The following is a 15,447-nucleotide window of genomic DNA, read 5'->3' as shown; positions in this document are numbered from 1 at the left end:
CACACTTAGGGCGGAGTGCCCCGTTTAGGCCTGGCTGACCGGAGTAAGAAACTACAACCCCCGAAGTGCATTGCGCCGCAGGGTTGCGGAGCCAGTGACGTAAGCTGTCTTGACCGCTACCATTTCTCTGGTGGAGGGGGGACGCGGCGGCGCGGAGTGATTACGGACTCTGATTGCGGCTGGAGGGTCGCGGATGTCAGCGCCCGGGTGCTGGGCTCCGGTTCTCGAAGTGCCTTTGCGAATCTGCTGTTTGACCGGTTTAAACTGACGGTCTGTTTAGCCTTAGCTACAGATACCCACTGGCTGTGTACCCGCTGCCTTTCAACCCCTGGGCCGGCCACTGAGCCAGCCAGATAACCATTACTGTTATTTAGTCTTTATTTTGAAATAGTTTCAAGTAACTCCTGTATACACTTTCTGATGAGAGTCATGAGTTGTTAACTTCCTTAGCCCCATCTACCTTATCATTTCCTCTGTTCTTCTCGCTGTCTTTTTTCTTCCCTGGACCACGTGAGTTAGTTGCACATTGTCTAAAAACAAGGACACGCTCCTGCATTCACAATCGGGTAACATTGATCAAGACTTTTTCTGACCTGTAATTCACATTTAAATGTTTTCTGTTGTCCTAATAATGCCCTTTATGGAAATTTTCCGTCCTCCTTCCCTCTCTCACTCCTCCTTTATGCCTTCCTCCCTCCCTCCCTCCCTCTGTCGCCGAGGCTGAAGTGCAGTTGTACAATCTAGGCTCACTGCAGCCTCCCCTCCCGGGTTCAAGCGATTCTTTGGCCTCAGCCTCCCAAATAGCTGGGGTTACAGCATGGGCCACCATGCCCGGCTAATTTATCTTTATTAGAGACGGAATTTCACCATGTTGGCAGGCTGGTGTCGAACTCCTGACCTCAAGTGATCCACCTGCCTAGATCTCCCAAGGTGCTGGGATTACAGGCCTGAGCCACTACACCCGGCCCAAATACCCTTTTCGTGGTCCAGGACCCGATCCAGGAGCACAAGTTGCATTCAGCTGTCCGGTCTCTTTAGTCTCATTCAGTCTGGAGCAGCTCCTCAGGTTTTCCATGACCTCATGACCTTGATGCTTTTGAAGATTCCTGGCCAGTTGTTTTGTAGAACAAGGTTTAGGGTTGTCTGAGGTTTTTTTTTGTTTGCCTTTTTCTTTCTTTCTTTTTTTTTTTTTTTTAGTTTAGGTCTATCCTGCTTATGTATGTCTGAGGTTTCTTTACTACTGGACTCTTAATGTATTATTTTGATGCTGTTATTCGAAGTGTCCAGCCTCACCGGGCTCTGGATACACTCCCAGACACTGCCAGGTCAGCCCCTTCCTGTGGGTGCTTCTCCTGCTTGGGTTCACTCTCACCTTACCAAGATCTCTGACTTCCCTGTAGCACCCACTTTGGAGCCATGGTCCACGCCTTCCTCATTCACACCTTGAGGGCCCCAAATACCGAGGACACAGGCCTTTGCCGAGTGCTCTACTCCTGTGTCTTTGGTGCTGAGAAATCACCTGATGACCCACGGCCACATGGTGCTGAGAGGGACAGGCTTCTCCGGAAGGAACAGATTTTAGCTGTGGCCAGGTAACGACATAGCCCCAGGCCTTCACTGAACAAGTGCCTGATTGTCATAGGTATTCTGGGGGAGTGGGGACGCAGAGGAATAGAAGGACTAAGAAGCAGAGAGAAGGTTTTAGAGTAGCATTTTCCAGAGAGTCTTCCATGGCTGTTCATAAGTGTTATGTGAAAAGGGTTAAATAATAATTCTATGATCATCATTATTAGTACAGTTATCATTTGTTCAGCCTGTAAGTGCTAAGCATTTATGTTCTGAACATCTCATGTATATTAACTCGTTTAACCTCATAATAGTCTTGTGAGGTAGGTATATTTATTATCTTACGGATGAGTAGAGTGTTTAAGGAATTTAACCTGTCCAGGGTTATGCAGCTAGGAAGTAGCAAAACTAAGATTTGAGAGTAGGCAGGCAGATCAGTGCAGTACTTAACAGGACCTTTAGTGTGCCTGTAGACTTTATGAATCTCTAAGGAAGAGAGAGGGTGTAATACACGAGGATTCCAGAAAGCCAGGGATCCAGAGCACAGTTTGGAATACACTGTTCCCAACTAGGGTGCCCAGCCTTGGATCTCTGGAAGGTGATTCAGGAAAGATCAAAGGGAGCTTCTTTTTTTTTTTTTTTTTTTGAGGTGGAGTCTCACTCTGTCACCCAGGCTGGAGTACAGTGGTGCGATCTTGGCTCACTACAACCTCTGTCTCTGGATTCAAGCAATTCTCCTGCCTCAGCCTCCTGAGTAGCTGGGTTTACAGGCACCCACTACCACACCTGGCTAATTTTTACATTTTTAGTAGAGATAGGGTTTCAACTTGTTGGCCAGGCTGGTCTTGAACTCCTGACCTCAGGTGATCCACCTACCTCAGCCTCCCAGCATGCTGGGATTATAGGTGTGAGCCACTGCGCTCGGCCAAAGGGAGCTTCTAAGAAGCCTTGTTGGTCCAATGGAAGGTCTTTCTTTAATACTTGGAGAGGGTTGCAGGATAGGACGAGGGTGGATACTAGATAGCCCATGTCGGGTGATGGCATTCATTTTCCACCTCATCCCTTACTTTCCTTTATGTGGAGAAGGCCTCTGTGAAGCAGATGAGGACAGGATCTTCCTCTGGTGCCCTTTTTCAGTCCAAGGAGCTTGGTTGAAAACCTGCTTTCTTGGCTACATGGAATAAAGTAGTTCAGGACCTGGAGGCTCACGCTTCCTGATTCTGTGGCCCTGGACAGATCACTTAGCCTCTCTAGGCCTCAGTTTCTCACCTGAGATAATGGGGATGATGGTAGCTCCCAGCGCCAGGTGTGGTCATGAGGATGACAAAGTTGGTGTGTGAGCCCCCCAGCCTGACCTGCCCACTCTCCCCAGGCAGGTGGAGTCAATGTGCCGGCTGCAGCAGCAGGCATCTGGCCGGCCCTCCATGGACCTGCAGCCGCAGTCCTCAGATGAGCAAGTGCCCTTGCATGAGGCCCCACGTGGGGCCTTCCGCCTGGCAGCAGGGGACCCTTTTCAGGAGCCACGGACGGTGGTGTGGCTGGGCGTGCTCTCATTAGGCTTTGCCCTGGTGCTGGACGCCCACGAGAATCTCCTGCTGGCTGAGGGCACACTCCGGCTGCTGGCACGCCTCCTCCTTGACCACCTCCGGCTGCTGGCGCCCAGCACCAACCTCCTGCTGCGGGCTGACCGCATCGAGGGCATCCTCACCCGCTTCCTGCCCCATGGTCAGCTACTTTTCCTCAACGACCAGTTTGTCCAAGTCCTGGAGAAGGAATTCAGTGCTGCTTGGCCCCGCTGATTCCTCGTTGGGATAGTACTTCGGAGGGCAGGCAGAGGGTGGACACACAGCCAGATGAAGCTTGGCCTCTATCTCCTGCCCAGCCTGCTCCCAGCTCTGATGTGCTGCTATACCAGGACAAGTGCGGGGCACAAGCCTGCAGAAAGGAGGCTGGGCAGAGGGTGGAGGAAGTCCTATCTGTCCTCAGGTTAGTGGAACCACAGAACATCCTGAGCCTAGAGCTGCTGTGTAACTTAGACCACTGCAGTGCGGCAGCCATGCTTGTCCTTGACCCCACCTTCCTCCACCCCTAACAGCCACTAGTGATAGGGTGAGGAGCTGCCTGGAACTCAGCCCACCTTCTCCTTCCAAACCCACAGTCAAGGCCAGGCGTGGTGGCTCATGCCTGTAATCCCAGCACTTTTGGAGGCCAAGGCGGGTGGATCACGAGGTCAGGAGTTTGAGACCAGTGAAACCCCATCTCTACTAAAAATACAAAATTTAGCCAGGTGTGTGGTGCACACCTGTAGTCCCAGCTACTTGGGAGGCTGAGGTAGGAGAATCATGTGAACCCAGGAGGCAGAGGTTGCAGTGAGCCGAGATCATGCCATTGCGCTCCAGCCCGGGTGACAGTGTGAGACTCCATCTCAAAAACAAAACAAAAAAACCCACAGTCATTGCAACACGAAAGGGGTCTCAGACTCCCCTGAAAGTGGAGGAGCTGTGCCTGCATGCTGGCAGACCGCAGCCCCTGCCTTTATGCCGCTTAGGCAGTATTATCAACAAGGTCCTACTCAGTGTGCAACCCCCACAGAGTTCAGAAACGCATCTGCTGATCAGCAGCAGGATTCTGCAGCTCCTTTTGTGCCAAGCCCATGCCCACCAGGCAGGCTCGAGATAAAACCATCATGGGCTTCCCTCATCTGCAGGGAGAGAAGGTGCCGTCAGGGGAAGGTGAGAGGTCTGCCCTAGAAAATGTATTTCTCATTTTGAATTAAAAGCACTGGCTGTGTGATTTCACCTCTCTTTCTGTGAGTTTGATGTGTGCATCCTGCTCCTATGAGTGAGTGCCTCTCTGGATGGCCCCCAAGCCTTCCAGAGTCTGAGCCTTCATAGTCAAGGATCCCCCTAGGAGGCCTCCGTCTTTCATCCCCACCTCACCTCTGTCTCCTTACAGGCCTCCTTTGGATGGTAGTACACACTTCCTCTACTAAAATATATATCACAGGTGGCAGGTGACTGTGGCAGAGTCACCTGAGAAGCAGAGCCTGAGCCAAGAATTGGTGCAAGTGGGTTATGTGGGGTGAGAGGTGATCCGGTGAAGCAGGAAGGGGCGGCAGTCCACGAGAGTGCTTGTTAAGCCTGTTAGGACTGTGGTAGGCAGCCGAGTGCCTCTGGGCGCCTGCACGTAGCAGTTGCCTCTGAATTACCTTACCTGAGGGATGGCGGCTGTGGGTGTTTGCCTACTGCTGCCTTTAGTCAGTGGTTACAGGTTGATACCAGGGTGCATACGTTCCCTGGCTCTTTCTGCCCCTGGGAAAAAGCCCTCAGGCAACGTGGACCTGGACCTGCCTGTACCATGTTGAGTCCCAAAGGGATGTGGTTGGGATGCCAAACCCTGGTTGGTCGGTTGGTCGTTAGGTAGTCTTCAATCAGCAGCTTCTAGTGAAGATTTAAACTTACTCAGTTGAGGGGGTAAAAAACCCACCTCAGTTTACATTGGTTTTCATTATCTTCCTGTTACCAAGGAAGGTGAGGCTTTCTTGGCAGAACGAGCCTCTATGTGGTCAGCTCCGTCTCATGCTTGCCACCTATCAGTTGCCCTTTAGCGCCCAGGACAGACCCACCTATACCCACTTAGGAGGCAGCACTGATGATTAGCCCTTTCAAGTCCATGGCCAAGGCCACCAGCCATGCCACGCCTTCTACCATTACTGTCACCATCATTAGGATAAGGCCACCTTTTCCATTTTATAGTGCCACAAACCACCTTGACCTTGAAGACTTAAAGGGATATTACTCTGTGTGTGTGATCAAGTCCCAGTGGAAATGTCCCACAGGCCTCTAGTAGGGACACCCCTTCCCTATACATTCTGTTCTCCTGGCCCACCCCTCCCACCCCACTCCCCAGATTGGTGGTCCTGGTGGATTGGCTGTGTTCTCGTGGAAACAGGCCATTTTGGCCTCTATGGAAGGGCTCAAGCTTACTGATCTGCCTATTTTTCTTTTTCTTTTTTTTTTTAGACTAGTCAAGTGCAGTAGTGAGAAGGGTGGAAAGAGTAGGAGTTCGATCTGTAACTGACTGTGAACAATCGAGATAACTCACTACCTTCAGACCTGATCTATTTATTTTTCAAACTGAACTTAAGGAAGAGGTTGAGACCCTGCTCTCCTGGGAGCTGTGGGAAGTTAAGGTTAGGCATAGCTGGTGGCCTGGTTCCTGTGAGGTGGGGCAAACTGAGAGACTATAGAGACTGAGACCACACCCTGGAGCTGCCGAGCTCCAGTTCCCATTGTTCCCGATGCTCGGTTGGACCAGGCTTTCCTTAACCAAATGAGCTTGCCCAGCACCCTTCCCACACTTCCTGCTTCTGCCCCAGCCCCTCGGGCTGGGTTTCCACCACAACTTATGTTCACCTTATATTCATCGAGCCTCCCTTGGGCCTGATGCTCTGCTGGGTGCAATGCAGGATACAGAATGTCTCCAGGGTTCCAGGAGAGATAGAGCTAAGGCCAAGTGACTGCAGATGACTGTAAAGCAGCAGTGGTTTGAGCATCCCTGAATTGGTGCTCACAAGGCTTTAAACACCCAAAAGGAAGAATGGGCACTTTAGTGAGGAAGACCTAGTGAAGGAGCCAGGATTTAGAAGTAAAAGTGAGATGGCTGCAGAAGCAAACTTGCTTCCATCTCCAAGCCTCCTCCCTTTCCTCTCCCTGCCCCAGGAAGCCTGGCCAAACCACATATCCCTCAGCTTCCTGAGAGAACTAGAGACTTTGAGCAGCTGGTAATGTTACCAACATACCCCCACAAACACTCCTGGGACAACAGGAGATGACAGGAGGGCAGTAGAGCCCAGAGCAGAGAGCTTACCTGGAGGGAGGAAGAAGTCACAGGTTTTAAGCCAGGAACTGGTCTGCATATTTAAGGGGTTGGGAGGGTGGCGAGCCCTGGGATGGGATTAGATCATCACGTCTCCTTTAGGGCAGGGTGTTTTTTCTAGCCCTGTCCAGCATCCCCGCAGGCCTCTTTTTTTTTTTTTTTTTTTAAATGAGATGGGATCTCAGTCTGTCACCCAGGCTGGAGTGCAGTGGTGCAGTCTTGGGTCACTGCCACCTTTGCCTCCTGGGTTCAAGCAATTCTCCTGCCTCATCCTCCCAAGTAGCTGGGATTACAAGGGTATGCCACCATGCCTGGCTAATTTTTTTTTCTTTTTGAGAGCAGAGTCTCGCTCTGTCACCCAGGCTGGAGTGCAGTGGCACAATCTCAGCTCACTGCAACCTCTGCCTACGGGATTCAGGTGATTCTTCTGCCTCAGCCTCTCGAGTAGCTGGGGCTATAGGCGTGCACCACCACACCCAGCCAATATTCATATTTTTAGTAGAGACAGGGTTTCACCATAGCAACCAGGCTGGTGTTGAACTCCTGACCTGAGTGATCCACCTGCTTCGGCCTCCCAAAGTGCTGGGATTACAGGAATGAGCCACTGTGCCCAGCTGGCTTTTGGCCATTCTAATAGGTGTATAGTGAAATCTTGTTTTAATTCGCAGTTCCCTAATAACATATGATGAAGAGTGTTTTTTCTGTGCTTATTTTCCATCTGTAAATTTTTAGTGAGGTGTTTGTTCAAGTCTTTTGTCCACTTTAAAACAGGCAGTTTGTTTGGGTGATTTGTTTTCTTTTCACTGAGTTTTAAGAGTTCTTTGTATATTTTGGATAACAGCCCTTTATTAGATGTACCTTTTGCAAATATTTTCTCCCAGTCTGTGGCTTGTCTTCTCATTCTTTTGACAGTGTCTTTCACAAAACAGAGCTTTTTACTTTTAATGAAGTCCAGTTTCATATAATTTAATGATGTGGGCCAGGCGTAGTGGCTTATGAAGCCTGTAATCCCAGCACTTTGGGAGGCCAAGGTAGGAGGATTGCTTAAGCCCAGGAGTTTGCAACCAGTTTGTGCAACGCAGATACTTTGTCTCTACAAAGATAGAAAAATTGGCAGAGTATGGTGCACACCTGTGGTCCCAGCTACTTGAGAGGCTGTCAAAGAATTGCTTAAGCCCAGGAGGTCAAGGCTGCACTGAGCTGTAATTGTGCCACTGCACTCCAACCTGGATGACAGAGCAAGACCTTGCCTCCAAAAAAAAAAAAAAAACTGTAATGAAGCTTGTCAATTTTTTTTGTTGGTTTGTTTTTGAGACAAAGTCTCACTCTATCGCCCAGGCTGGAGTGCAGTAACATGATCTCTGCTCACTACAGCCTCCGCCTCCCAGGTTCCAACAATTCTCCTGCCTCAGCCTCCTGAGTAGCTAGGACTACAGGCGTGCGCCACCACACCCAGCTAATTTTTGTGTTCTTAATAGAGATAGGGTTTCACCATGTTGGCCAGGATGGTCTCAATCTCCTGACCTTGTGATCCATCCACCTTAGCCTCCCAAAGTGCTGAGATTACAGGCAGGAACCACTATGCCCACCTGTCAATTTTTTTTTTTTTTCTGAGGTGGAGTTTCACTTTTGTTGCCCAGGCTGGAGTGCAATGGCACAAGCTCAGCTCACTGCAACCTCTGCCTTCCAGGTTCAAGCGATTCTCCTGCCTCAGCCTCCCAAGTAGCTGGGATTACGGGCATGAGCCACCGCACCCGACCACCATGCTATCTTGATTACTGTAACTTTATAGTAAGTCTTGAAGTCAGGCAGTGTCAATCTCCAACTTTCTTCTTCACATATATGTAAATATATGTGTGTGTGTGTGTATTTTTTTTTTTTGGAGACAGGGTCTTTGCTCTGTCACCCAGGCAGGTTCAAGTACAGTAGTGTGATCACAGCTCACTGCAGCCTGGAAGTCCCTGGCTCAAGCGATCCTCTCACCACAGGCATGCACCACCACACCCAGCTACATTTTAAGTATTTTGTAGAGACAGGGTCTTGCTATGTCGTCCAGGCTGGCCTTGAACTCGTAAGCTCAAGCAATCCTCCCACCTTGGCCTTTGAAAGTGGGCAATGTGGTTTTAATATCAAATTGCACTTGCTGGCTGGGCACAGTGGCTCACACCTATAATCCCAGCACTTTGGGAGGCTGAGGCAGGTGGATCATCTGAGTTCAGGTGTTCGAGACCAGCCTGGCCAACATGGCAGAAACCTCGTCTCTACTAAAAGTACAAAAATTAGCCAAGAGTGGTGGCACATGCCTCTAATCCCAACTACTTGGGAGGCTGAGGCAGGAGAATCATTTGAACCTGGGAGGCAGAGGTTGCGGTGAGCTGAGATCATGCCACACTACTGCACTTCAGCCTGGGCAACAGAGTGAGACTCTGTCCCCAATCCCCACATAAAAATTGCGGTTGCTTATTGCTTTTGTAAGTGAAAGCAATAGACTTTTTTTTTTTTTTTTTTGAGACAGAATCTCACTCTGTTGCCCAGGCTGGGGTACAGTGGTACAGTCTTGGCTCACTGCAACCTCTGCCTCCTGGGCTCAAGTGATCCCCCAACCTCAGCCTCCCAAGTAGCTACAGGTGTGCACCACCACGCCTGGCTAAATTTTTGTATTTTTAATAGCGACAAGGTTTCACTCTGTTGGCCAAGCCGATCTCAAACTCCTGACCTCAAGTGATCCACCCACCATGGCCTCCCAAAGTGCTTGAATTACAGGCATCAGCCATCATACCTAGGTGACTTTTTTTTTGGCGGGGGGGGACAGAGTCTCTATCACCCAGCCTGGAGTGCCGTGGTGCAATCTCAGCTCACTGCAACCTCCACCTCCTGGGTTCAAGCGATTCTCCTGCCTCAGCCTCCTGAGCAGCTGGGACTACAGGCACCCACCACCACACCCAGCTAATTTTTGTATTTTTAGTAGAGACAGGGTTTCACCATATTAGTCAGGCTGGTCTCGAACTCCTGATCTTATGATCCGCCTGCCTCAGCCTCCCAAAGTGCTGGGATTATGGGCGTGAGCCACTGTGGGTGGTGACTTTTTTTTTCTTTTGATAGCAATAAGGTCTCCCTATAGGGATGTTGCCAAGGCTGATGTCAAACTCCTGAACTCAAGAGATCCGCCTGCCTTGACCTCCCAAAGTGCAGAAATTACAGGCATGAGCCACTTTGTCTAGCCTAGCAATTGACTTTTTTTTTTCTTCTTTTTTTTTTTTTTTAAGGAGGGAAGGGGGTCGGGAGGGGAGGGACGGGGCAGCAATTGACTTTTATATGTTAACCTTGTATCTTGCAACTTTGCTGTAATTGCTTATTTGTTCCAGGAGTTTTTGTTCATTTGCTTTTGTTGATTCTTTCAGATTTTCTACGTTAGCTAGGACTTTGAATACAACATTGAAAGCGAGTTGTAAGGACATTCTTGCCTTGTTCCTGATCTTAGTGGGAAAGCTTCCAGTTTCTTACCGTTAAGTATGATTTCTGTAGATGTTCTTTATCAACTTGTGAAGTTCTCTTCTATTCCTAGTTTGTTGAGAGTTTTTATCGCAAATGGTGGTTGGACTTTGCCACGTGCTTTCTCTGCATTTATTGGTATGATCATGAGATTTTGCATTGTTAGCCCGTCGATGTAATGGATTACCTTAATTGATTTTCAAATGTTGAACTAGCCTCGCATGTCTGGAATAAATCCTGCTTGATCATTTTGTATAATTCTTTTTATACATTCCTGGATTTGATTTGCTGCTGTTTTGTGGAGGATTTTTGCATCTATGTTCGTGAGAGATATTGGTCTATAGCCTGCTTGCTTGCTTCCTTCCTTCTTTCTTTCTTTTTTTGAGACAGAGTCTGGCTGTCACCCACGCTGGAGTGCAGTGGCACAATCTCAACTCACTGCAACCTCCACCTCCCAAGTTCAAGCAAGTCTCCTGCCTTATCCTCCTGAGTAGCTGGGACTACAGGTGCACGCCACCATGCCTGGCTAATTTTTGTATTTTTAGTAGAAATGGGGTTTAACCTAGTTGGCCAGGCTGGTCTGGAACTCCTGACTTCAAGTGATCCACCCCCACCTCAGATCTCCCTCCCAAAGTGCCTGGATTATAGGTATGAGCCACAGCACCTGGCCATCACTTGCTTTTTTCACTCACCAGTGTATCCTGGAGATTTTTTTTCATAGCACTACAGAGACAGCATCTATATTCTTTTAAATACTTATCCATCATGTGACTAGATTATAGTTCATTTAACAAACCTAAAAATTATTGTGAACTATAGTATTTCACATTTACAGAAAGGTGCTTATAATTATATAATGAGCATCCAAGTACCTATCAATCATTTCATTTAAGAAATAAACACCAGGCTGGGCGCAGTGGCTCACACCTGTTATCCTAGTACTTTGGGAATCTGAGGCAGGTGGATCACAAGGTCCGGAGATTAAGACCAGCCTGACCAACATGGTGAAACCCCGTCTCTACTAAAAATACAAAAATTAGCCAGGCGTGGTGGCATGCACCTGTAATCCCTGCTGCCCAGGAAGCTGAGGCAAGAGAATTGCTTGAACCCAGGAGGTAGAGGTTGCAGTGAGCCGAGATGGTCCCACTGCACTCCAGCCTGGGCGACAGAGTGAGACTCTGTCTCAAAAAACAAAACAGGCCGGGCGCGGTGGCTCAAGCCTGTAATCCCAGCACTTTGGGAGGCCGAGGCGGGTGGATCAGGAGGTCAAGAGATTGAGACCATCCTCGTCAACACGGTGAAACCCCATCTCTACTAAAAATACAAAAAATTAGCTGGGCATAGTGGCGCGTGCCTGTAATCCCAGCTACTCAGGAGGCTGAGGCAGGAGAATTGCCTGAACCCAGGAGGCGGAGGTTGCAGTGAGCCGAGATCGCGCCATTGTACTCCAGCCTGGGTAACAAGAACGAAACTCCATCTCAAAAAAACAAAACAAAACAAAACAAAAGAAATAATAACCAAAAAATAAAAACCAGCATTACCTCATTATTTTCTGCTTTTATTTTCACAGACTCCTTCCTTCTGTTTTCATTTAGTATATCCATACCTCTGTAGGGGTGCTTAAGTCATTTGTTTTCAGTTTTAGAAAATGACATTAGTCTTTTAAGTTATAAATTTTCCTGTGACACAGCTTTAGTTGTATTCCATAGGTTCTGATGTGATGTTTTCACTAGACAGTTTTTAGAAATCCGTGGTTTCACTCTTTTCCTTCTTAATACCATAGTTTTACATGACTTCGTGAGAACAATATTTTTGAATTCCTGTATGTTAAAAAAAATTATTTTGGAGCCAGGTGCAGTGGGTCATGCCTGTAATATAGTACTTTGGGAGGCTGAGGTGGGCAGATCACCTAAGATCAGGAGTTTGAGACCAGCCTGACCACAATGGAGAAACCCCGTCTCTACTGGAAATATAAAATTAGCTGGGCATGGTAGTACTTGCCTGTAATGCCAGCTACTTGGGAGGCTGAGGCAGGAGAATTACTTGAACCCAGGAGGCAGAGGTTGTGGTGAGCTGAGATCATGCCATTGCACTCCAGCTTGGGCAACAAGAGTGAAACTCCATCTCAAAAAAAAAAAAAAGTTATTTTTGGGCCGTGTGTTGTGGTGGCTCACTCCTGTAATCCTAGCACTTTGGGAGGCTGAGGTGGGCAGATCACCGAAGGCAGGAGTTCGAGACCAGCCTGGCCCACATGGGGAAATCCGTTTCTACTAAAAATACAAAAAATTAGCTGAGCGTAGTGGCACGTGCCTGTAATCCCAGCTACTTGGGAGGCTGAGGCAGGAGAATTACTTGAACCCAGGAGGCAGAGGTTGTGGTGAGCTGAGATCGTGCCATTGCCCTCCAGCTTGGGCAACAAGAGTGAAACTCCGTCTCAAAAAAAAAAAAAAGTTATTTTTGGGCCATGTGTTGCAGTGGCTCACTCCTGTAATCCTAGCACTTTGGGAGGCTGAGGTGGGCAGATCACCGAAGGCAGGAGTTTGAGACCAGCCTGGCCCACATGGTGAAATTCGTTTCTACTAAAAATACAGAAAATTAGCTGAGTGTAGTGGCACGTGCCTGTAATCCCAGCTACTTGGGAGGCTGAGACAAGAGAATCTCTTGAATCCAGGAGGGGAATGTTGCAGTGAGCCAAGATGGCGCCATTGCACTCCAGCTTGGGCAACAAGAGTGAAACTCCATCTCAAAAAATATATATATATTGTTTTTCGAGCCTTTTTACTTGATCTTTTTGCCTGGGTGCCCCAAAGGTTCTTTATCTTTATATTCCAGTAATATTACTAGAATGTATCTCATAGTGCAAACAGTGTTTTTTTTTTTTCAAAAGTAGATTGAAGTCTTTCTTTACTTCAGAAATATTTTCCTGGATTATATCTTTAAATAGCTATTGTACTATATTGTTTCTGTTTCATCTGGGAATTCTAATTATGCACTAGTTGGCTCTTTGTATCAATTGTGGCTATATTCCCCCCCACCCCCTTAATCCTTTTAGTTGGGCAGATCTCAGAAAGCACTAGAAAAGAAAAATTACTCCCTGAAGATGTATGTCTTATTTACAGTAAAGTAGGGACTACAATGTAGCTCTGTAGGGAAGTCCCAGTTTAACTTAACCATGGAGAGAGCCTGCAGGCTGTGAAGTTCAGGAGGCTCACTTGTGTGACTCAAGTCTCTGCCTTCTGAGCAGATCCAGGTCCTCCATCATTATGGAATTGCTCCATGCCTTAGTATTCAAATGCGAGTTCCTGAGCCCTCATCCTACCTGCAGTGGAATGCCAAGTACTCCAGCATTTCTGGGCTTCTCATGGGGATGTATGTCTCCTAGGCATCATTTAACTTTCTGCTTCTATGGCATTGTCAGTCTCACTCAGGGTCAGGACATACGACTCTTCTCCCTGCCCTGCTGTCTGTCTAAACAAAGCATACATGCTCTTTTCCTTGATGTCCCTAAAGAAACAGACATTTGTGTATAGCTGATTGTTACAAAAGTTTAGGGGGATAGAGGAGAGTCATCTTACAGAATGACAGAGCAGAAAACTTACAAGTGATTGTTATGTGCTCCCTTTCCCCTGAATCTCTTGCCCATTCCACCCAGTGGGGTTTTCCCACTCCTAGTCCCCTCCTGGGACCTCAGCCTCTCATCAGCTTTCATGCTACTCCTTATTTTTAAACGTTTTCTGGCCAGGTGCTGTGGCACGTGCCTATAATCCCAGCACTTTGAGAGGCCAAGGCAAGAGAATCACTTGAAGCCAGGAGTTTGAGAGCAGCCTGGGCAACAAAGTGAGATCCTATCTTAATAAAATTAGACATATATATATATATATATATATATATGTATAATAATTTTTTTTTTTTGAGACGGAGTCTAGCTCCTATGCCTCCCAGGTTCAAGTGATTCTCCTGCCTCAGCCTCCCAAGTAGCTGGGACTACAGGTGCGTGACACCATGCTTGGCCAATTTTTGTATTTTTAGTAGAGATGGGGTTTCACTGTGTTGGCCAGGCTAGTCTCGAACTCCTGACCTCGTGATCTGCCCACCTTGGCCTCCCCAAGTGTTGGGATGCTTTTTTTTTTTTAAATGGGATCTCATTCTGTTGCCCAGGCTGGAGTGCAATGGTGTGATGTTGCCTCATTGCAACCTCCGCCTCCCAGGCTCAAGCAATTTTCCCACCTCAAGCTTCCGAGTAGCTGAGACCATAGGCACACACTACCAAGCCTGGCTAATTTTCTTTTTGTATTTTTGGTAGAGACAGGGTTTTGCCATGTTGCCCAGACTGGTCTCAAAACTTCTGAGCTCAAGTAATCCTCCTGCATCAGCCTCCCAGAGTGCTGGGATTACAGGAGTGAGCCACTGCACCCAGCCAAAAAAACCTTTTTTCCTTTGAAATTACAAACTCAAGGAACACGATGAAATTCATGAGTCAGACCTCCTTCCCCACTGATGTCTGTCCACTGAAGGGGGCCACAGAAAGATGTATCCTTCTAGAGATGAATTATACATTTTCCTTAAGAGGCAGATAGAGTTTTACCAATTTTTTCAACAACTTTCCACCCTTTACATATTCTTTCTTGTGTGTTAGTTTGCCATTTCTTTTTTCCATCTGGTTATAACCTCCATGAGTTGTGTCTCTTTTGTTTTCTACATTATACCCAACAGCTGGCACGTAACAGGCACCCAATATATACTGGACAAATGAATGAATGAAGGAATGAATGAATAGGGCTTATAGGAAGCCCGTGGGGCCAGGGACTCTGCAGCACTACCAGGTAACTTTTTCTTTCTCCTGGGAAGCAGAGATAAACAATAGACAGTATCTCTTAATCTCTCAAGGATGCTACTCCCAACACTGCTTGCCATTTCCCAGAAGATAACCCACAAGTTACGGCAAAGGAAGCAGCTGTGTTGGGCCTGCAAGTTTCCTGCTGCAAGTTGCCCTATGCTCAGAAATTACCCTGGCTAGGCCAGGCGGGTGGCTTACGCCTATAATCCCAGCACTCTGGGGAGGCCGAGGCAGGTGGATTGCTTGAGTCCAGGAGTTTGAGACCAGCCTAGGTAACATGGAGAAACCCCAACTATACAAAAAATTAGCCAGGCATAGTGGCATGTGCCTGTAGTCACAGCTACTTGGGAGGCTGAAGTGGGAGAATCACCTGAGCCCGGGAGGTCAAGGCTGTAGTGAGACAAGATCACTGCATTGTACTCCAGCTTGGGCAACCAGAGTAAGACCCTGTTTCAAAAAAAAAAAAGAAAAAAGGGCTTTCTACACGACTGTTAATGAATAGAATTTTATCTTTCCCCTCGGTGTTCTGGAAGAGTTTAGAAATATGATTGGGGGGCTGGGCATAGTGGCTCATGCCTGTAATCACAGCACTTTGGAAAGATGAGGCAGGTGGATCGCTTAAGGTTAGGAGTTTGAGACCAGCCTGACCGACATGGTAAAACCTCTTCTCTACT

At 47.8% G+C, this 15,447-nt stretch overlaps 2 protein-coding genes across 6 annotated transcripts in view; both read left to right on the top strand.

Annotated features, from left to right (window-relative positions):
• Positions 1-9: 9 nt before the first annotated feature.
• On the top strand, positions 10-4,419 carry AP5S1 (adaptor related protein complex 5 subunit sigma 1). 4 transcript variants are annotated; one of them, XM_012455379.2, is made up of 3 exons: positions 10-99; positions 1,401-1,592; positions 2,939-4,419. In XM_012455379.2, exons 2-3 carry the CDS (start codon positions 1,417-1,419, stop codon positions 3,363-3,365), a joined length of 603 nt encoding a protein of 200 aa, XP_012310802.1. In that variant the 5' UTR covers positions 10-99; positions 1,401-1,416; the 3' UTR covers positions 3,366-4,419. The 4 variants fall into 4 exon arrangements, with proteins under 4 accessions (XP_012310802.1, XP_012310804.1, XP_012310803.1 ...); XM_012455381.2 differs by lacking the exon at positions 10-99 and adding an exon at positions 136-270; XM_012455380.2 differs by lacking the exon at positions 10-99 and adding an exon at positions 136-566.
• MAVS (mitochondrial antiviral signaling protein) overlaps positions 10-15,447 on the top strand; it is a 41,419-nt gene continuing 25,981 nt past the window's right edge. The window contains exon 1 of one of the 2 annotated variants that reach the window (XM_012455378.2): positions 10-99. The gene's annotated coding sequence lies outside the window, so the exon portion shown is untranslated. Of the gene's footprint in view, positions 100-1,519; positions 1,593-15,447 lie in introns of those variants that run through there. The other variant, XM_064382268.1, reaches the window with a different exon arrangement.

This window comes from Aotus nancymaae, unplaced genomic scaffold (genome assembly GCF_030222135.1).
Source record: "Aotus nancymaae isolate 86718 unplaced genomic scaffold, 86718_ANA_hifiasm-v0.15.2.pri h1tg000029l, whole genome shotgun sequence".
Classification (NCBI taxonomy): Eukaryota; Metazoa; Chordata; class Mammalia; order Primates; family Aotidae; genus Aotus; species Aotus nancymaae.
This window is presented reverse-complemented; position numbering and strand designations above follow the sequence as displayed.